The 23,440-nt window shown below is 40.6% G+C and overlaps 1 protein-coding gene across 1 annotated transcript; it reads right to left on the reverse strand.

Moving 5' to 3' along the window:
• Positions 1-10,105: 10,105 nt before the first annotated feature.
• Positions 10,106-21,942, reverse strand: LOC131465462 (B-cell receptor CD22-like). Its single transcript, XM_058638165.1, has 12 exons — positions 21,814-21,942; positions 18,331-18,687; positions 18,000-18,218; positions 16,842-17,198; positions 16,544-16,762; positions 13,746-14,003; positions 13,403-13,657; positions 13,054-13,311; positions 12,879-12,969; positions 12,727-12,787; positions 11,121-11,200; positions 10,106-10,559 (listed from the first exon to the last, which is right to left on the reverse strand). The coding sequence occupies exons 1-12, from the start codon at positions 21,866-21,868 to the stop codon at positions 10,490-10,492; spliced, it is 2,280 nt and encodes a 759-aa protein (XP_058494148.1). The 5' UTR covers positions 21,869-21,942; the 3' UTR covers positions 10,106-10,489.
• Between the last annotated feature and the right edge of the window lie 1,498 nt (positions 21,943-23,440).

Consider the following 23,440-nt stretch of genomic DNA (forward strand, 5'->3'; position numbering starts at 1 on the left):
TCTGCCTTTCTGCTCCTCACCGTGGCAGCTATTTCATGCACTATTACTCTCAGAGGCGTCATCTTCTCAGTGGTGCCTGCGTGGGCGCTACAGTGCCATACATCAGCCACAACAGGCCTCATTAAGTGCCTGGCACCTGCTTCCTACAGAGACCAGTTAAAATGCAGGGGCTAATGGGTGGTCCTCCCTCTCTGCCAGGCCTCACCGAGTTGTTTTCCCTGCCGTCCGTTTAATTTTAAATGTAGCTGACTGAAAAACATTGTCCTCAAATGTGTACACATTAAAACTAAACGATTGATAATCAAAATTGGGGATTTAGTCATCATAAATTTAAATAGAAATATCACTTATTATAATTTTAGTTTTAATAGTTAGTGAACATGTCTTTGTATTGACAAACTAAAGCTTTGACCATGGGCACTGCCATGTCCCAACCCAACATTACTTGAGGAGAAACACTGTTTTCCTCGTGTCCTCTGCTGCTGACAGCCATGTTTCCACTGAGAGCCAGTGTCTGTGTCGTAGGGTGGTTCCTGGTGCAAGTTTCCCGACTGTCAGTTCCCTCGACATGGATAACTGTGTTCCGCCGTTTATACGAGCTATTGGAAAGCGACCTCCGAAGGTTCGGGAAATTCGCCATTGGGTTTAAAATCTTGAGCTTAGGCTGCAAAGACCCGAAGCTGAAGCATGTCCAGTCTCTGCGCCGACAGGCTTTTATGTTCCTAACTTCACCGACACAAAATCTGTGTTGTGACGGTGGCGGGAATTATATGGTTTACGCAAGTTCAGGGAGCATGTGTTTCGAGTGTGGAGATGTGGGGCACAAGCGGTGACTCCGCTGGTCCAGAGACTACGGTGGACACCGTGCATTCAGAGGGGGGCAGTTGGTTCTGCTGATGCGGAGACTGTGGCAAGTGGCTCGGCTAGCGCCGGAGCGACTGAGCACTTAAGTACTGTAACGGTCAGTACTGAAGACTCTCAGTCGGTAAAAAGTAATTTAGAGGGAGAGAGTCAGGCCAAGAAACCACATGTATCTGAGACTGGAAATAACGTAACTATCTCTCAGCCTGTAAATAATGAACAGAATAATCAGAAGTTGTTTCCTGTGATGCAGACCCTGAAACCTCCAGTGAGGGACTGGGTCTGGAGTGTGACTCAGAGTTAGACAGTGTGTCCACTGCTGGATCAGTATCCAGAGACAACACTTACTACTCTCTGGAGGAAATAAATAACTTCTTAGATGAGACATTTGGAAAATCAATCAAAGTAAGCAACTATTTTGACAGCGTCAGTAAATTCATTAGATCTGTGGCCATTTTGCCTGTTGAAGATGGGTGCAGGGCTGAGTCGACCTATACAGGTAAAGCGAGGTCTAAGGCAGGGATGATCTCTCTCAGGTCAGCTGTACAGCCTCGCCATTGAGCCGTTGCTGTGCAAACTGAGAGAGCGTCTCAGTGGGCTCTCGGTACCTGGGGCTTTTGGACTTGACATCATTGCATATGCAGACAATGTAAACATTCTTGTGGCCAACCAGAAAGACGTTCAGAATGTACAAGATCTCCACACTGTCTATGAGCAAGCATCGTCTGCATGCGTGAACTGGGCCAAAAGCAGAGCTTTGTGGGTAGGACAAGGGAGGGATCAGGTAGGGTTGTCAACTTTGTCACTATGAAATAAGGGACAAAAGGTGACAAGTATGGTTTTGTGTGAATATACAGTGTGTAATGTATTTTTTTATTATGGCAGCTCTTAGTAGAGTTGGTCAGGTATTGTTTCTCATACCTGTGTGGTTTTATTGTGAAGGGTAGACCGTAAGTGGCACGGTTGTTGTTGCCGGAGAAGAAGGGTTGTTTTACATGTAAAAAAAAGGAAGTGGAATAAAAGTGAGACACTGTTGGCGTCAACACCGGCCATTTGTGTCCTCCGATTGTTTATTTACGTACCCAGTATAGACGCCCTTATCTCGGTTACACAGTGTATTGTTTTAAGGGATTTGTCATAATTATAGCAGTTTTGCAGAGGAATAAAATAGCAGTGACTCAGAATGTGCACCATCTGTGTGCGGCCAACTGAAAATTCCCTCCGACATATAGTGCAGAAGGCTTTCGTTGAGTCACCACTGACGGGCTACTATACTATAATTTGTTGTAGCTGCATAGTCTCTTCTTTTTTGCAGGTTTATCCTTTGTAGTTTAATTTGGATGAAGTTTACTTACAGTATACTGATCATGTGCGACTGATGCGGGACTCATAGCTGCACCTCGTCTCCCGGCACGAGGTGGGACGGCACCTGTCATCATCACACTGTGATTGGATGATGACAGGTGTCGTCGATGATTCTCAAGTGTCGTGATCAGCACTGCTGCTGCTGTCGTTGTTGTATCATTCAGTGGTTAGATCAGCGTAGCCGTCAATAAACGTGACAAGAGAGGGCATGTACGGGACAAATACATTAGGCCCAATATACGGGACGTCCCGGATAATACGGGACAGACTGAGAAGCCAACTCTGGCAATTGGTGACTCTATCCTGAGGAACGTGACGCCAGTGACCACAGTCAGGTGTTTTCCCGGGGCCAGAGTGGGCGACAGAGAGTCTTATCTGAAACTGCTGGCTACAGATAGTACATTCAGTAAAGGTATTGACTTTGATAACTTAAACATATTTTCCCCAAAACCCTCTCCTAACGGATCATTATTTACTCACATTTAATTGTACAATAATGAATTACAATAACATAAATAAAAAATACTGTCTGATAATAATATTAATACATTCAAAGAGACATTGCAACCTTTCATTTGACACCATTGATCATAATATTCTACTGCAGAGATTGGAGCAGACTCTTGGTATCACAGGTGCTGCCCTCTGCTGGTTTAAATCATACTTATCTAATAGATTCCAGTTTGTTCATGTTAATGATAAAGCCTCACTACAAACTAAAGTTAATTGTGGAGTTCCACAAGGCTCAGTGATTGGGCCTATAATTTTTACCTTATATATGCTTCCTCTAGGGAACATTATTAGGAAGCACAACATACACTTTCATTGTTATGCAGATGACACACAGCTATATTTATCAATGATGCCGGATGAAATAAATCAGGTTGTTCAACTCCAGGAATGTCTCAGAGACATTAAGTCCTGTACTCGGCCCTAAACACCTCAGAGAAGGACTCTCTGACCACATTGTCACTTTAGATGACATCACCATGGCTTCCAGTTCCACTGTGAGGAAAACTCATTTCCAGAACAGCCTTCTTCCACCTGCGGAACATTATGAAAATTAGAAACATTCTGTCTTTACAGGATGCTGAAAAACTAGTTCATGCTTTTGTTACATCTAGATTAGATTACTGTAACTCCTTATTATTAGGATGTTCCAACAAGTCTGTTAGAACCCTTCAGTTCATTCAAAATGAACTAGAAAGAGAGACCAGATAACTCCAGTGTTAGCTTCTCTACACTGGCTCCCCGTACAGTTTAGAATTCAATTTAAAATCCTCCTCTTCACATACAAAGCACTTAATGGTCCCGCCCCGTCATAAGATCTAGTCTTACCTTATCACCCTAATAGACCACTTAGGTCACAAAATACAGGTTTACCTGTGGTTCCCAGAGTCTGTAAGAGCAGAATGGGAGGCAGAGCCTTCAGTTACCAGGCTCCTCCTCTCCTGTGGAACCAGCTCCCAATGACAGTTCAGGAGGCGGAGCCTCTCTCTGCATTCAAAGTTAGACTTTCCTTTTTGATAAAGCTTATAGTTAGAGCTGGTTCAAGGAAACCTGAACCTTCTCTTAGTTATGCTGCTATAGACCTAGACTGCACTCTGTCACACTCACTCTCTCACACTCAGGGTATGAATATGACTTTATTATATGTAGTGCTCCCCTCTGTAGTCATAGTGATGAGGGCAGAGCTTTTGGGTTCTTCTAATATATTTATCACTATTCTTAACCCTGATTAACTCAGTTTTAATGTTTGCTTTGGATCTCTCTTTTTAAATTACACACATGAACTGTTTTTAACTGACCTATGAATTCACCTTTAACTTATACCTCTAATTAAGATTTTAAATCCCACAGGTCTTTATGTGTCTCTCAGAATTAAATGATTTCCTCCTTTAAGGTAAGAAATAAAAAACACCAAAAATAAATTCTCAATTATTTACTTAAAAGTGAAATGATTAAGGCAATGTGAAAATAAAATAAATATGGCTGTTCTTTTCTTTGCTTAAACCATCAAAATAAATTCCCTCTTTCTTAAGGTAAACACTGTAAATGAATTATCCCTCTTTTTTAAGGAGAATAATAACATAACTGAAATAACCCCCTTTTTCAGGTAAATACAGTAAATGAAATGTCCTTTGTTTTATTTTAGAAAAACACTGTACCACAAATACATGCATATATTAAAACCATACAATTTGTGGGCCCACACACCTTATTCACTCTTATTAATGTATTGAAAATAAACTGGGGTACCCCTTTAGAGAATCGGTGCAGGCCTGGGTGTAGCTTGGGTACGTTGAAGCCTCAAACACGATGGCTGCTCACCCTAACTGGGCCACAGAAAATTAAATAGTTACCTTAATGACCAGTGTTGTATTCACACACACGGGCTGATGGCAGGAGAAGAGGGGAGTTGAGGAGAAGATCTGTCCGAAGGAAATGAAGACTCCCGATGTTGCGGTGCTCGTGCGTCGTCTGCAGCTCCACGTTCCTCCCCCACAGGCTCTGCCGCACAGGTAGCTTGCTGCTAACATGGCACAGTCAATGCGAGCTACTAGCTACTGAGTTAGCTGCTAGCTCCACGTCGTCCTCACGGGATGAGTAGTTCACTCACACACACAGGAAAGTCGCCACTAAGTCTTCTGGAGAGTCCGGGTTGAACGCCTCCACGAACTTGGTCACAAACATCTACTCAAACAGACTCTTTTCGTTACTGTTTACTTCATCTTTCTTGTGTCTTCTCCCTCCGCTGCTCTCGCTGTTTAAGTTTTTCATGATAACCATAGTCTGAGTTTGTTTCCTCTTCGGAGTGATTTTTTGTTTCCGCGTTTATTGTTCCGCAACGTTTCTTTTGAAGAGCGTTGCGCTCCCCATTGGTTATAGTTTTTCATAGCCACGCTTTGTTTTCCCTCAGTAAGAGGATCTGCCTTGTGTTTTGTTAAGAGTGCCAATAAAGACAATTAAAAGGCCTCTGCGTCTGAGTCCTCTCTGATCCGTCTTGTGACCCTCTCTTTCTCTCTGTATCCTCATCTTGCAAGTTGCAGGATCCAGATCCAGTTTTCGAGGCTATATTTATCATACATATCATCACCATTATTAGTATGCTATAATTAAAAGTCGATATCAGTATAATTTTTATCAACACTCTCTGCTGCTGCTTATATAAATGACATTGTATTGCTATAAACATGTAATCATTGACTGTATAAACTTGTAACTTGATACAGTTGTTGTGTATCTGCTCCTGGTCTCTCTCTCTCTCTTCTGTCTCTACCTCATCTCCCTCTTGTCCTTTCTCTCCCCCCCTTTCTGTCCCCCTCCTCTCCTCTGTCCCCCATGTTCCTTTCACCCCAACCGGTCGAGGCAGATGACTGCAAATCTCTGAGTCTGGTTCTGTCAGAGATTTCTTCTTCTGTTCAGAGGGAGTTTTTACTCTCCACTGATGCCTAGTGTTTGCTCATTGTGTGAACTGTTGTGTTTCTCTGCTCTCCTTGATGTTGTCCATGTACAGACCTGAGATCATGTTTGTTATGATTTGGCGTTATACAAATAAAATTGAATTGAATTGAATAGTAGTAGTAGTTATTGTTGTAGTCAAGACCACCTAAACCGAGACCAAGACAAGACCAAGACTTTGAGGGGTCGAGACCGAGACAAGACCAAGACTCTTTTGTGGGGGGCGTGTGAAAGGGGGCGGGAGGGGTGACAGCCGTTAACGGTGACAAAAATTTCAAATGATAAATGAGTCAAGTTATTGGTTGTACCCGAAGCAATACGATTTACGCAAAATCACAGTAATGATATTAACAAGTTAATCCAAAAATGCACAGGCAATTTATTGATATCCCCACAGTTGTGGTCTTGAAATAAAATCCAGAGTCCGCTTTGTCCGAGACCGAGACAAGACCGAGTAAAAATGCAGTTGATTCCGAGACGAGACCTTCAAAAAGTGGTCTCCAGACCAAGACCGCTCTTGAGTACTACAACACTAGTAGTAGTAGTAGTAGTAATAGTAGTAGAATTAGTAGTAGTAGTAGTAGAAGTAATAGTAGTAGAATTAGTAGTAGTAGAAGTAGAAGTAGTAGTGGTAGTAATAGTAGTAGAATTAGTAGTAGTAGAAGTAGTAGTGGTAGTGGTGGTAGTAGTAGTAGTGGTAATAGTAGTAGTAGTAAAAGTAGTAGTGGTAGTAGTAGTAGTATTAGTAGTAGTAGAATTAGTAGTAAAAGTAGTAGTAGTAGTAGTAGTAGAAGAATTAGTAGTAGAAGTAGTACTGGTGGTAGTGGTAGTAGTTAGGGGTGCAACGGATCAAAAAACTCACGGATCGGATCGTTCCGCGGATCAGAGTCACGGATCGGATCGTTCCGCGGATCAGCAAAAAAAGTCTGCCACAATATTTTCGCTGAAGTGGGTGGGCGACGGCGCACCGTCGTAACGTGGCTCAAGCACTTTCAGCATGTGTTTAAAGCCCTCGTTTTGCACAAGCGAATATGGCCTCATGTCTGCACCTATAAACACATGATAGCGTTTGGATGGCTTTAGCCCGGTCTGATTTGTAACAAGGGGCTGCTTAAATGCCGCGATGATAAGCGGTTGTTGAGCAGTCTTCGTTTTCACTCCTGTCAGTGAAACACCGGGGTGATGTCGCTTCAAATGCGTGTCCATGCTTGATGTGTTTCCACTGTCATGTGGCTTTCTTGTGCCACAGTGCCGACACGCCGTCACGGTTGTATCCACTAACCTCTTTCCTTCGTCATCATATTTGACAGGGAAGTCAAAATGCTCCCATACAGGGGATTTAAATGACGCGGGGCGTTCAAGCTCCTCCGTTCCTCCGCTCGCCATGACCACGCTGTGTGCGCACAACTTTTTTTTTTCATAAATCAATCCGCGGATCACGTGTGTGCCGAACCGAAGATATTGATCCGAACGGATCACGGATCATTGATGATCCGTTGCACCACTAGTAGTAGTAGTGGTAGTAGTGGTAATAGTAGTAGTAGTAGTAGTAGTAGTAGAATTAGTAGTGGTAGTAAAAGTAGTAGTAGTGGTAGTAGTAGAATTAGTAGTAGTAGTCAGACCCTTCGCCAGACCTCAGTCTTAAGGGGGGCATATGAAATGCATGGGGGGGGGGGGGGGGCACAATTATTAACCTACAGTACATATATTAAAATAATGCTATACTCTATTCATCATCATGTTAAACATAACCAACAGCAATATGAGCAAGTATAGCCTACAACCAGTGTGTCATTTGTAAATCATGAGGTGCCGGAACGCAAAGTACTGTATACATATGACAGCGCAGGGGTGACGAGACGGACACAGGTCCTGAGCGCATACAGAACACGGTGCTGAATAACAACACGCACATGCCCACTTACAACAAACCTCTGTTTAAAATAATATCCATGGTATAAATGTTACAACAATAATTTACAATTATTAAATGCCCACATCACCACATGTGGGACCATAGGCGTCAGATACGCCGGGGACATGTCCCCAACACTATTTATGATCAACAGCTTTCTCATTTTTTTTAATCAATTTATAACTAGCTGAAATAATACCATAGTGGTCATTTTGACCGTTCATAATTCATTTGCATATAATTTCAATAATCAAAGTACAAAGTGAAAATAACTAGATGTGTAATGTGAGTACAGGTGAAATTGAATCCGCTCTTGAAATTACAGACAAAAGCCCCTTTTATTTGTTTTTCATTTATAACGCAATAGAAATTAATTATTTCTTAAAACTTAAAACTGTTTAATTCAATACAGCACATTAACATATGTATATCAAATCAATTCACTTCTCTCTTGCCACTCCTGTTGGGGCTCGCACACCACAACGCTCATGTGGACAGAACGCAGTTCAAATGCGAGGCGCAAGGAGAAGTTTCTTTGTAACATCGACGCATTTTTTTTCATAAAGAACTGAGGCATTGACAGCATCCAGGTCGAGGATATTACAAAACACTGCCACTGGTCATCTGCATGTGTTTTAAAAGTAAAACATTTTTAAGAGATCTGTGCCTTGTGGGGGGGCACAAGCATCTTCGGGGGCGGGGCCAGCCCCCTATGGCCCGCCCATAGCGACCAGTGTGCAGTACTTTCTTACCAAGGATACATAGTCGACTTTAAAAGAGTTGAATTTGATCAACTCAAAAGTGCCATGTTCTTTCCCGCTACTAAAATATCATTTTTGTGTAATTAACATGTACTAGGACTGTAAAATAAAGTCATGCATATTTTTCCTACAAATACAGTACTTTCTTACCAAATAAACATAGTCAACCTTTAGGTGGATATGTATTAGTAAAGTACCCATACTAATAGGATAGGAAGTTCAAAGCTATTATCTATTAGGTACATGGAAACATACTAGGAAGCTATGGTACCCAAATAAATGTTTAGGGAGTACTAAGTTATTACCTCACATGTACATGATACTTACTAATAAACACCACAATACGTACATGTATATACCATATAAATGGCTACGTTAATGAGAATTAAGTACTAACTGAGATTAAAAACAACTCAAAACACACATAATACCAAATAAAACATATACAGACCTTGTGTCCTCTCAGCCAGATGCTAAAATAAATCACCATAAATGCTTGAGACGCCGTTTGGCACCACGTTTATCTCGGTTTTTTTACTTCCGGTATTTTAGCCTTTCAAAATAAAAGCATCACTTTTGCACAGATGATCTACCACAATAAAAGTAAGACAAAATGTATGTCATTTACATACATTAACTTTGAGTTTTAATTAACTTGTTCTCCAACTAAAGTAACGCAAACTACTATACACAATAATAATACAATTCTGATATTATTACAATATTTCAACTTACAGTTCGAGTTTTGCAGATTCTTCTGGGTGTTGGCTCACTTTCACAACAATTAGCGTCAAAGTTCAAAGTAGGCGGAGCCAGAGCAGTGTATATAGAGCGTTGCTTCATCAGTTGACGCAACCATGTACTTAGTATGTTATAACTTAGTACTTAGTACGTAGATTGTATTACATCTAGTTTCCTTGAAGGTTTTAATGTGCTTACTAATTAATAACTTAGTACTTACTATGCTTTCCATATGGGTACTTTCTTAGTACATAGATTGTATTACATCTAGTTTCTTCTAATACCACATAATTAGCAGACTGTAAAATAAAGGGTTACTGAACTTCCCATGGCAGAGCTCTTGAGCTGGTCACCAGTTAGAAGTACCTGGGATTCATTATTGATTCAAAGCGCATGTAAGAAATGTGGTTTCTAAATTAAAGGTGAAGCTTGGTTTCTTTTACAGAAACAAATCATGTTTCTCCCTCAGAACTAGGAAGCTTCTGATATCAGCGACCTTCTTACCTCTACTGGATTATGGCCATGTTGTGTGTATGTGTGCTCCTAACAGCTGCTCTGAGGTTTATCACAGACTGTAGCCGCCTCACCCACCACTGTGAACTGTAGACTAAATCTTCGTGCCCTCCCTGACTGTAAGACGCGACACACACTGGATGACTCTCGTCTCTGAGGCTCTTCTTGGCTTGGTTCCTGCTTATTTATTTTACTTTTCTGCAGAGAACAATAAGCCTTACGTTCCAATTACCTTTTGCACTTGTCTGTTCCCCGTGTTCGGACTGAAAGTTTCTCTGCACCCTCTGTTTGGAATGCCAGTCAGACTCGTCACCATGCAGTCAACCATGTCACATGTCTTAGGTCAGTTATCATTTTCAGATAAATAATAATCAGCTGTTTAAATAAACAAACCACATGATATTAAAAACCAGTCTGCTGATTCCGTGTGTCATTAATTATCAAGTATTATAATATTTTGCTGCATATCTTAAATTACACACACATGTTCACATCAACATTTCTTTTTATTTGTTTTACACAATAGTTCATTATCACTAAAAAAACGGAGAAGGCAATTCAGAAAAGATGTGTCTTGAGTTTGGCTGTCATGTCATCTTTACATACTGTAAATGGTTTTTACCCAGATGTTATAACACGCTCACAGGCTGATAACTACCATTGTGCATGATGCTGCTGGTTATACAATGTTTGATACATATTTAAATTGTTCGGCTAAATGAGAAAGCGATAGTGCAGGGAATCCACAAAGTGATCAGGGATCACAAAGATCAGAGAACTTCATCCTGTAGGGACCATGTATGTCTGCAACGCTGTAGCTTTGGAATATTTACACCTGGACTTAAATGCTTCACAGGCACTAGTTTGTGTGTCAGTGAGCGGGTGTTTTGACCACATTGTACAACGCAGTTTGATCCTCCACAGTTTCCTGTCCTCTGGATCTGAGAAGAAATAAAATGATTCATAGATTTTGGAGACAATAATGAAAACAAGTGATAATGAACTAATAATGATCATGATGAACTCTCAGCCAGGCATGGTCACTTTCAGTGAAAAGATGGCTGCCAAAAGAAATAAAAATTAAAATGCATTTTTAACTAATTTGTCTAAAGAATGATCATGACTGCTCAAGTCAATGATGTTTAAGAGTAAATTTACCACTTTATTTCACACCATCACGGTCTTTTACAGTCAGTAAATGACACACACACACACTCCCCTGCACCAAAGTCAATGGAAAAAAAAGACATTTTTAGCTCACAGGGACACTGTGACATAAGACATTAGAACTTAGTGATGGAGGCAGCAGTGGATCAACAACTCCTGTGTGTGTGTGATGTTAAAATCACTGATTGTCTCTATGGACTTTGGTGTAGGAGAGTGAGTGATTTACAAACATCAGTTAATAGCTGAGACCACTGACCATGTGTCAGTACCTCATACAACCACACATCAACAGAAGTGAATAAAATACTTAGATGGTTGTTATTGTTACTGCTCACCTGAACCTGACAGCAGAATACTCAACAACACTCCACTCCTCGTTCTCCCTCTGCTTCATCATGTTTCTGTGAGGCCCGGGCTGGATGTTGGAATAGATTCCATCTGTCTGCTTCTTCACGAACTGGACGCTGCCATGGTGAGGCTCAACCAGTTCCTCCAACTGAGTGGAAAGACACATACAATCACATTTCCATTTAAATTCTAATATACATGTGGAGCTTAATAAACCTTCAGAGCTACATCTCATTTCTTGTCATAGTAGAGACTCCATCTTTGGTGCTTTGGTCATTTCTCAGACTTCTTCATGGGGCAAAAGAAATTCCACACTGGAGCACTGACTCTCTAATACGTGTCCAATCTTTTACAAAATTAAAAAAAAGCCTGAAAACCAAGTTCTCTCCTCTCAGACTCTTTCCATCAAAAAAATAAAATAAGTGCATCTAGACTTCCAGTTTGGTTGATGGCGTCGTAAGACGTACTGTGGAGTCGAGAAAAATTACTTGTCATGCAACTCGAAAACTTCATATTTATTTATTAGATGTCATCATTTATTTCAAATATACTGATAACATCAACTGAGAGGATTAACTTTGTGTCACTGTCACAGTCCTCCATTCTGGGGGCCCTTCTTGGAGGTGCAAAATGGTTTAGTGCCAAGTGTAACATCAGTGAGCGCAGATCGAAGGACCTGGGGGCAAGCTGTCATCATGAAGACCTCGAGAAGAGAAGACCTCGCCCCTATTATGTTAGAATCATTCATTTGGACTCTTAAAAAAGCTGTGGCACCGTCATGGAGAGAGGCAGTGATATCAGTCATTCCAAAAGAAGGGAAGAATAAAGACAATTGTGAATCATATCGTCCAGTCTCTGAATGTAGACTACCAGTTGTTTACATCTATTATCTCAAAAAGAATTGAACAGCTCCTACCCGACCAAATGAATGAGGATCGGACAGGGTTCATAAAAGGACGCCAAACTCAAGACAGCATCAGGCCAACTGTACATATAATAGAACAGATTGATAGAAAAAAACATCAAAGTGTGGTTTTGGCCAGTTTAGACACGGAAAAAGCCTTCGATAGGGTCTGTTGTTCCTTTCTGTATCGTGTACTAGAGAGGCTGGGCTTCAATAGTCCATTTGTCTGCTGCATACAAGCTCTTTACAGAGACCCGACTGTTGTTGGTAAGATTTAAAATGCTCCAAGTTGACAAAGACCAAAGAAGCCTTGCAGTACCAAATCTAAGGGAATACTGTTCTGCTGCCCAGGTGAGATACTTTGTCTACTGGTGTTCTCCGGAGTATCAAGCTACGTGGAAGCACATAGAGGTGGGAAAGAACACACAGACCAAAAAGGACAAAGATTAATCTTGGAGGTTGCATTTAAAAATTGGTACGAGATAGTTTAATAAAACATATAAACTAGAGGGAGACAGTAAACTTCTAATTTGGCCTTCTCAAACATCTCAGTTTAGTCCTTGAGAAACTTGGTGGAGAGAAAAGGGGATTACAGCGATGCATACACTCTCAAAGTGAGAAACTCAAAAGAGAATTTGAATTTGATTTGACGAATGCATATGAACATACACCTGCTGATCCTGCCATACCTGTTCACTGTGGTTGGCTCTATCTCCAGGCTCAGATGGCTGCTCAGAGGTCCTCTTTTTTCTAGCCAAGATAATTCATTAACCATTATAATATTTAATAATATAACAAAAAACATTTAAAGGTAACTGATGAATAATAATGCTCTCCATACCTCATCAGAAAGATGATGGTGAGAAGTACCATGACAAACAAAACAGCAGCGGTTGTTCCAGTGATTGCTGTTTTTAATACTTCAGTGGAAACTGATTAAGAAAACAAAAATATAACATTAAACAGTAAATGATGACATTTGAAGCAAATATGAGCAATTAAACTGAAATATTTACCTGTGACATCCAAACTGAACATGGCGCTGTGGCTCCCTCTGGTGTTCTTGACTTGACAGTAATACTGTCCTCCATGTTCAGGTCTGATGTCAGTGATGGTGAAGATGTGTCCTGTTGCTTTTACTGAGTCTTCATTGTCCTTGTACCAGGTGTAAGTAGCTGCTGGGTTAGCATCAGCGCTGCAGGTCAGAGTCACTGAGCTGCCCTCCACTATCTGACCAGAGGGACTCACTGACACAGAGGGAAGCTTTGGAGCATCTGGGAAACAGTATTATAGCATGTGAATGGTTGATAACATGCCAAAAGGGAAGAAAATATACAAGACAAAAGCAGGAGGGGGTAGACTTACAGAGGACATCTACATATTTAGATGTTCTTCTTGTTCCGTAGAGATTCTGACAGCTGCACTCGTAAAGTCCTCTGTCCTCAGAGCTGATGGAACTGAGGCGATAAATTCTCTCTGCTCCTTTAATCAATGTTTGATTCTTGGACCAGATACAAGTAGCTTCTGGGTTAGCATCAGAGCTGCAGGTCAGAGTCACTGAACTGCCCTCCACTATCTGACCAGAGGGACTCACTGACACAGAGGGAGACTTTGGAGCATCTGGTAAACACATATGTTTACACTATTATTAGCATGTATGATTTAGAACAGGCCGAAACTGAAATGTGTTTAAAAAAAAGTGTCTTACACTGGACATGTAGATATTTAGATGTTCTTGTTGTTGTTCCGTAGAGATTCTGACAGCTGCACTCGTAACGTCCTCTGTCCTCAGAGCTGATGGGACTGAGGCGATAAATTCTCTCTGCTCCTTTAATCAATGTTTGATTCTTGTACCAGATACAAGTAGCTTCTGGGTTAGCATCAGAGCTGCAGGTCAGAGTCACTGAACTGCCCTCCACTATCTGACCAGAGGGGCTCACTGACACAGAGGGAAGCTTTGGAGCATCTAAAGGAGAAGTTACATTAACATGCACACACAAAATGAGAATAATGCATCATTTTTCTTTTGATTATGTCATGACGTGATTTTGTGCTCATCACGTTTGTTTAATGTTTTTGATGATTGTTCGACGGTGGACTGAGATGCACTAAGTGACGAAAGTGAGACCACAATCAATCCATCGGTGACAGAAGAACTACAGTGTCGTCTATTTAGTCGAGGGAGTAATACTAAATATGAACGATGTTAAAAAGTTCAAAGATAGTGCTTCAGCACATTCATTTACACGTGTCCACATCAAGATCTGATCTCTATCCAATCATTCTGAACATTTTCAGGACAAAGTCAGGTGATAGAGGAGGAGTTATGCTAACTATGGCTCCTGTGTGTTTCATTGAGACATACTTTATACAGAAGACCGTTTTAGTCAAACTCTACATTTGTGTTACTCACACTTAAATCATAATCTTGATTTTGGCTTCTCGGAAATAAAGGAATAATCCGTACTGTCAGAGTCAGAGTATGTTTCAGGAAGTCAAACGTATTCCTCGTTTCCTGGGTTTGACTCTGTTCAGGGATGCTAGATGGATGACGATGCTGATTTTTATGTTTGTACTGCGGGGCGTACCGTAGAAGGTAACGAGTGGCTTCATGGGAAGCAAGGTTTGGATATAACAAGTGGCGACGACAATGGGATGATTCTACACGGCGAGTTGATGTATTGATGTGAGTTTCCGAATTCAATGTTTGGCGGAATGTCTGCTTTAGGCGCGACCTAAAAGAAAAAAAAAGACGTGGAGTTGACGAATGGTTCTAGAATCCTGTCAATATCTGATAGTGGCGATAGCGACGTGGTTGATGATCCTGCACAACCTGGAAGAAGGGTGGCTGGAATTATTGGGTCGATTGGTCCTTTTGACGAGCAGACAGAACAATGGAGCTCATACTCTTGACTATTTCATCCTAGCTAACGACAATGGTGAGAACATAGTAGTGCCAACTTTCCTGTCAGTAATGGGGCTGAAAACGTTCAATTTATTGCATGATTTACTACAACCCACAAAGCCTGGGACAAAGACTTATAAGGGTATAGTTCAGGTCTTGTCTCAACATTATTCACCAAAACCGTTGTTAATTGCTGAAAGATTCAGATTTCACAAGCGTGACCAAGAAGAAGGCGAATCAACTACCGTGTTTGTTGCAGCATTAAGAAAGCTGGCGGAACATTGTGAATTCGGAGCATCAGTGTTTCTATGGAAATGGCATCACAGGACTTTGCTACATGCAACTAGCAAAGTGCACACAGTAGTTGTGGAGAAACAAAGTGGACAGGGCCCGTGTTATCGCTGTGGCAGAATCGGACATCTGGTCACAACATGTAGATGTAAGGATAAGGAGAATAATCCCCATGAGTGTTGTCGCGGGATGAGGTAGTCTACCCTCATGTTTGTTGTGAATGTAAAGATGTATGAATGTAAAAAAAATGTAAAAAAAAATCTGTGTGTAAATGGTGGCGTAGTAATCCTTATGTTCAATTTTGAAATGTTCTTTTCAGGCAGCTAATCTATGCACACAAACTGGTTGCATTGACTATACATAATATATTGCCGCCGGTGAAAGTGTATTTAAGATTTGTGGGTACATTTGTTTTGAGGGGGGAGGAAATGTTATGTTTGTACTGCGGGGCGTACCGCAGAACAGGGGCAGCTGGCCCATAGTGGGCGACAGTGCACCGCCCTCGAAAAAAAGAGAGAAAAAACTGTTTATTTTGCCAGTCTAAGTCTTAATAATATTGTCCAATCAGCAGCCTGAATATCACTGTGACGTTCAGCATCCTGAGTTTCAACCAAAATTCAAATGCCTGAAAATACAGACAAAAACTTTTATGTTGTGTATTTTTAGTTTAATTTAAGTGAATATTTTGAAATGACGGTATCAGGCATGAGAATGGTGCTTTGGTGTGTTTTAGTGGTGATATGCGGTAACTGCACACCACAGTCCATCTGAAAAACTGACATGCCGATTGCGCCCCCTCAAAATAAAACGTCACCAGCCGCCACTGCCATAGAAGGTAACGCAAGGCATCTTTATTAAGTAAGATAACGTATAAGAAGTTTTCCAGGATCTAACACTGATGATGATGGTGATGACTGAACATGTGTGTCCCGCAAACACTCCCCAAATCACTGCTTAACAACCCCGTCTCTTTCTCACAGTGAGTGTGTGTGTGAGGAGGGCTAACTGCTAACCGTGACTGCAGCTAACAGAGTTAGCAGAGACACTGATGTGAAGGGTTGTGAGCTGTTGTACAGAAATCAGAGCAAAGCTGCATGAACACGTGGTTTATACCTGTCACTCAGACTCCATACAAACATACACCATGCAGAGACATTGGCAGTGTTATAATAAGGCATAGATATTATTGGTTGAGCTTTTTGTTCAGTAGATAAAACAGAATTTTGCTCACATCCTCGCTGGCAGCCGTGTTGTCAGTGACAACCTGAACTATCACTTTAACTGTCGTATTAAAATCTGAGTAAACTCACAGACTGAAGGAGAACGGATACTCCCATGTTCACAGTGATAGCTGTCTGTTGGAGAGAAGACTCGAAGGTGAAGATATTTTGTTTTTCCTCCAACTTCCTGTCCATTGTTGTACCAGACGTAGGAAAGATCATCAGGCAGCTGACAACTGCTGTGACATGTCAGCTCTTTCCAGGGAGAAAAGTGACCAAGTGATCTCACATTAATCTGGAGCTGTGGGTCTGTCAACGACAAATAGAAACATAAGATGAACATACAAATCAACATTTTAACTGATTTATTAACTTCTTTTTTTGTTACCTCTGACAGACAGAGTGACTCCAGGTGAACCAGTACATCTCCCTCCAGACTGGTTTGTTATGAACCTGAACTTGTACAGAGCTGCGTCGCTCTCTCTCAGGTCTTTGATTGTCAGAGTGCATCTGTTGTTGTCACACAGATACTCCACACGACCTGAATAATCTGGCTCTGATTTCAGATCAGCATAAATCTCATTACTTTCTTTGATGAACCAGAATGTTTTCTGAACTGTGGTGTCCTGGTTACCCACTCTGCGTGGGTATGTGTAGGTGCAGCTTATGTCCACTGTTGATCCTCTGAAGCCACAGATCTCAGTAGAAGTGTATTTAACATCATAACCTTTCTGCCTCTGTATCACTGTAACACAGAGAGCATCAGAGAAAACATGTGATTTATTATTTGTGAAAGCCTCTAAATGCTGGTGACACCGTGCCTCTCGCCCAGTGTCAACAACACAACGACAGCGACAGTGTTTTATTTGCTCAGCAACATAGACCATTTTCATTTGTACATAAAAACATTATTATAGCGTTTCACTTTTATATTATTATCACGTTTCTAGTTGTTCATTTGCATGATTTATTTAAGAATTTAAGTATAATATGTATGTGTATAAATATATACATATATATATATATATATATATATTATAAACATACATTTATTTTTTAAACTGTATTAAAACTATGCCTCCTGCCATCACTGAGAGCTGTTGTACAGTCTGATGGCCATGAGGACGAAAGAGTTCTTCAGTCTGTTTGTGGAGCAGGATTGGGACAGCAGTCTACAGTCTTTTGCAGTAGGTCTTGAATCTCTGCATCACTCTCGTCGAACCAGTCTCTGTGCTTCCTGGTTTCAAAACCTGCTACTTGCTCCTCGATTGGTATTTTAGTGTTCTTACAAAGAGCCGTCTCATTGTGGCCGATCTCACAGAAACTCCCATGATTTCACTTCAGAATGTAAACACACATGCAGGTGGACTGACTCATGCAGGACACATTAAACAAGCACTCATATTATTTGTCCTCTTTCTCTACCGCGTCTGGCAGACGGCCTTCACATAACGTAGTAAAACAAGTGAGGTGACCATCGTTTAAGACAAATGCTGCAGTATGTGCTCTTATTGTATGTTAGTGAAATTTAAAAAATAAAACTCACACACTGATGGAGAGTGAAAACTCTCATGTCCTTTCACGGCACAGGAAATACTGTCTGAAGAGTAAAAATTAGCTGAATAAGTCGCTCCTTCCGTCACCTTCGATTGACCTTCGTACCAGATGAATGACGAATGATCAGGGAGACAACTGCTCTGACATGTGAGCTTTGTTTGACTATAGAACTGATATTCATGTAATATGTCCACCTGCACCTGTAAATCTGTATATGTGAAGAAAGAACACAAGTCTTAGTCTAACATACACACAAACACAGAGATTCACTCATAGAAGAAAATGAACATTTAGAGTTAAATGAACGATAAACATGTTACCTGTGACAGACAGAGTGACTCCAGGTGAACCAGTTAAACTCCCTCCAGACTGGTTTGTTATGAACCTGAACTTGTACAGAGCTGCGTCACTCTCTCTCAGGTCTTTGATTGTCAGAGTGCATCTGTTGTTGTCACACAGATACTCCACAGGACCTGAATAATCTGGCTCTGATTTCAGATCAGCACATATCCCATTACTTTCTCTGATGAACCAGAATGATTCCTGAACTGTGGTGTCATGGTAACCCACTCTGCGTGGGTATGTGTAGGTGCAGCTTATGTCCACTGTTGATCCTCTGAGGCCACAGATCTCAGTAGAAGTGTATTTAACATCATAAGCTCTCTGACCTTGTATCACTGTAACACAGAGATCACATGATCAGTTTCCAGCAGTAAATATAACATGAACCTTTAAAACACAAGCGAACAAGCAGTCGTTACTTCATGCACACATTTAAACAGAATTGACGATTCATCTGTGAGACATGTTATATGAATTTGAATTAGTAATTTAATCACAAAGTCATTTCATACATTTTAAGTCAAACTTTGGAACAATTCTTTGTTAGTGCACCAATAAAAAAGTCTGGAAACCCATCTGTAGGTCCCAACCCAGTCTTTAAGAACCCCTGATCTTGTTGGTTGTGTATTTAATGTTTGTTTTTTTTTTTTTGTTTTTTTTATAAATCTTTTTATTGGAGGATCAAGGAGGTTACATTTACAGGAGGAATAACAGTTCTCCATTTTCATGTTATATTAAACAAATAGAACATTATACAACCCCACCCCAAAATAAAAAATAATAAAAATAAATAAATAAATACATTTTGTTCTTCAGAACAGTTTGAGGATATACACATGGAAAACAAGCACATAACTGCATGCCCACATTTCTACAACAGTTGGTTGACAGGGCTGTAAACTCAGTTTCACAGGCTACAGTTCCCCCATTAAGGTAGTTGACCACTAATTTAAATACACATACACAGAAAAAAAAATAAGTAAAAGAGGAAACAGGGACACGAGGAAGTAGAATATAAAATAAAAAGGTGTCTCACACTTCAGGCAATACTTTAAGATTCTCAAAATATGTCACAAAGGGTTGCCATTTTAAGTAAAATTTCTGGACTGACCCTTTCAACATGAATTTAACTTTTTCTCGTTTAATAAAAAATAAAATATCCCGTAACCATGCAGCCACCGCTGGTGGAGTAGCAGATGACCAAGCCAACAAGATTCTACGACGGGCAAGAAGTGAAGTAAAAGCAATAAAGTCTGACTGATTTCGGGTTAGATTTAAACTCTCCTTTGAAATACCAAATATTGCAATCAACGGACAGGGCTTAATTTAAATTTTTGTGACTTCGGATAAAGTTTGGAAAACAGATGTCCAATATTGATTTAGGCGGGGACACGACCAAAACAAGTGTGTTAAATCAGCTGGAGAGAAGGAGCACCTATTACAACTCCCGTCCCTTCCTTATTTAATGTTTAATGATCATTTGATCATGTACCCCGCCTATCGCCCCATGTCAGCACCCCCGCGCCCTTCATGTGGAGGAGAAAGTGGTAGAAACTGGATGGATAATTTGATCAGAGGACAAATAAATCTCAGTGATGAATGATGACTTTTACAATACCAGCATTTTCATTGTTTTCCCACATTTTCTTTCTCTTCCATACTTAAATAAATCCTGTATATTAATCTGTACATTAAAATGGTTTGTATTTATATAGCGCTACTCAAAGCTGCTGTAAACTACGATGTTGCCATTCACCCATTCACTCACACTTTCATAAAGCATCTATGTCACTCATCTTTCACACCCACTCACACACTGCCGTCAGGAGCAACGTGGGGTTAAGTGTCCTGCCCAAGGACACAACAGCATGTAGACTAGTGGAGCCGACTCAATGCACCGTCTTTTGAAATGAAGCCAATGAGGGAGAACATCTGTAAACATTTTCTGGAAGAGTTTATTTTCAGTTCTCACTTTCTATATTATATCATTTAAGGTGTGTGTGCACTGTGTTGTTCCAGGAACTATAGCAGCAGTAACTCAATGGTTCCTTCAGGCCATCATAAAGGTGGATTACCACTGTGGTGAACGACCCACTGCCACAACATGATGTTCCACCCCAGTCCACCAGGTGGTAATGTAGCAAACTATACAACAGCAATGTTCTTTACCACAGAATCAAGAGAGAGATTGGCCTTTTCTAAATACTTAAGTAAGCAAGTATGTACTTGCTTACTTGGGAAGTATATACTTGAGAAGTACGCTGGGAGTATATACTTGCCAAGTATGGGAGTACACAAGTATGTGGTTGTTTCTCAAACCACATGTTTGAATTCTAAATGACTCATTTCTCGCCTTAAATGATGTTAAAACTTTGTTCCGGGACACAGAAAAATATTTATTTCAGATTTATATTTCTATTATCTGCTGCTATGCTCCGCCGAAATGTATTCTGGGATACATCCCAAGTACGTTTAAGTCACCTCCGATGCATACTTGGTAAAATGGGCGGAGCGAGAACACTTCCGGGTTTGAGAACCATCCTCGCTGTTCGCTTACTTGAGAATTGGAACGGAACTTGGACTGAGGTTGATGACGTTTTCACAATACGGGAGTACACAAGTACACACAAGTATGCACAAGTATGGATATTGAGAAACGGCCTCTGTGTCCTCATCTTGCAGGCTCCAGGATCCAGATCCAGTTTCGAGGCTGTTACTATCATACATATCATCACCATTATTATTATGCTATAACTATTATAAAGTCTGGTTCTGTCAGAGATTTCTTCTTCTGTTAAAAGAGTTTTTTCTCTCCACTGATGCCTAGTGTTTGCTCATTGTGTGAACTGTTTTGTTTCTTTGCTCTCCATGATGTTGTCTATGTACCATATGTTACTGTGTCTTGTGTCTGCTGTGCTGCCAGGTCACTCTTGGAAAAGAGGTTTTAAATCTCTATGAGTTTTTTTTACCTGGTTAAATAAAGGAAAATCAAATAAATGGACAGCATATGTTACACACTGCAAACTGCTGTCTCTGACCTCACAGTAAGCTCCACCCCTCACCTCCTCCCCAGTTTCAACCTCTCACCCACCATGTTCTCTTCATGTAAAAAAAATAAAATGGCCGATCTTGTATGTACTGAAGACTATTAGTGTCAGACGTCAAACAATGAACCTTAAATAAAGTTTCACACGTTCATTGACGACTATTTTTACACTGAGACAACAAATGTGAACCTGAATGTCCAGAATAAAGTCAACTGGTCCTGACTGTCATGTGACTTCTAACATTCTGACTGACTGAAACAAACATTTGCAGCTCTTCATCTGCACATGATGAGGTTTAGTGTCTTTATACTGTATCAAGATCAAAGTGTCCACAGACACCACATTACAGCAGTGACAATAATATAAAATGTCTTAAACTTAAAGAGTGACAACATAAAGGTGGATGTACAGTACCTGGCACAGTGAGAAGGAAGAGAACAAATCCTCTGGCTGCTGTCGTTACACTCATCGTCGCTGCTGCTCTCGTCTGTGCGTGAACTCAACACGTGGAAAACAAATCTACAGACAAGTCACTTCAGTCACATTCAGTAGAGAAGACAGTGAGTCTGTGAGCAGAGGATTGAAGTCAAGCTGTAAAACACTCCCAACTTCCTTCCTCTTTACTGAACATCATTTATTTTGAGCCCGATGAACTCAAATGAAAGATGTATAACTTGTGGTTTGTGCACAACTGAACATTTATGTATGTAAGAAACTATGACAAACTCCCTCTGAGGCCTTTTAGAACCACACCAGCACTACATCCCAGGGACCAAAGACATGTGAAGACACACAAGAGACATTTTTATTCTAATAAGACCAGTGGCCCAAAAAATATGAAATTCAAAAGATATGTGTAAATAGATATGAAGTTTATTTATTTATTTATTTATTTATTTATTTAATCTTTTTAAAGAAAAGAGAGATCAAGAACAAATGACATCAAATGAACATACAGACACACATAATACAAGTACACACATACAATCACACATTTAGAAAAGAGGAAGTCATGGGTTTATGTATAACTGAAATAGAAACAGAGAAACAGAGAAACAGGCCTACCATTTGTGATTCAATTCAATTTTATTTGTATAGCACCAAATCATCACATACATGATCTCAGGTCTCTGTACATACACAACATCAAGGAGAGCAAAGAAACACAACAGTTCACACAATGTGCAAACACTAGGCATCAGTGGAGAGAAAAAAGTCCCTTAAACAGAAGAAGAACTCGACCTGTTGGGGTGAAAGGAAAAATGGGGGACAGAGGAGAGGAGGGGGAGAGAGGACAAGAGGGAGAGGAGGGGGAGACAGAAGAGAGAGAGAGAGAGACCAGGAGCAGATACACAACAACTGGATCAAGTTTATACAGGACAGTTAGAGAACTATGATGTCATTTATATAAGCAGCAGCAGAAACTCTTGATTAATATTATAATAATTATAGCACAATAATAAAGGTGATGATATGTATGATAGTAACAGCCTCGAAACTGGATCTGGATCCTGCAACCTGCAAGATGAGGACAGAGAGAGAGAGAGAGAGAGAGAGAGAGGAAAGGAAGGAAAGACACAAACTAGGGAGAGCAAGAACAAAGTTAATGACAAAAGTCATATTCATATGAGTGTGAGAGAGTGAGTGTGAGAGTGACAGAGTGAGTGTGAGAGAGTGAGAGTGACAGAGTGAACGGACGGGACTCTGATGGGGGCGGTAACGTATTGTGTCATGTGTGTCTCCTGCGCTCTCTGCGGTTTTCTATCTACTGAAACGATCGATTAACTGAACAAACACTCGTTTTATTACTAATACTAGTACTAAGACTAATACTTTCACCCGCTACTTTTGCTTAAACTCTATCGTTTACGTAGATCACGTACGGTGTTTCTTTCTTTGCTAGCGTAAAGTTAGCTTAGCAGCGATGGCTTCTCTCTCTCCCTCTCCTTCTCCTGCTCTCTCCTGTGTTGTGTGCCACATGTTTAGCTACTCCTCTGCCTCCTTTAGCGATAAAAGTACTTGTAAAAAGTGTAGCTTACTG

Source organism: Solea solea, chromosome 9 (assembly GCF_958295425.1).
Source record: "Solea solea chromosome 9, fSolSol10.1, whole genome shotgun sequence".
NCBI lineage: Eukaryota > Metazoa > Chordata > Actinopteri > Pleuronectiformes > Soleidae > Solea > Solea solea.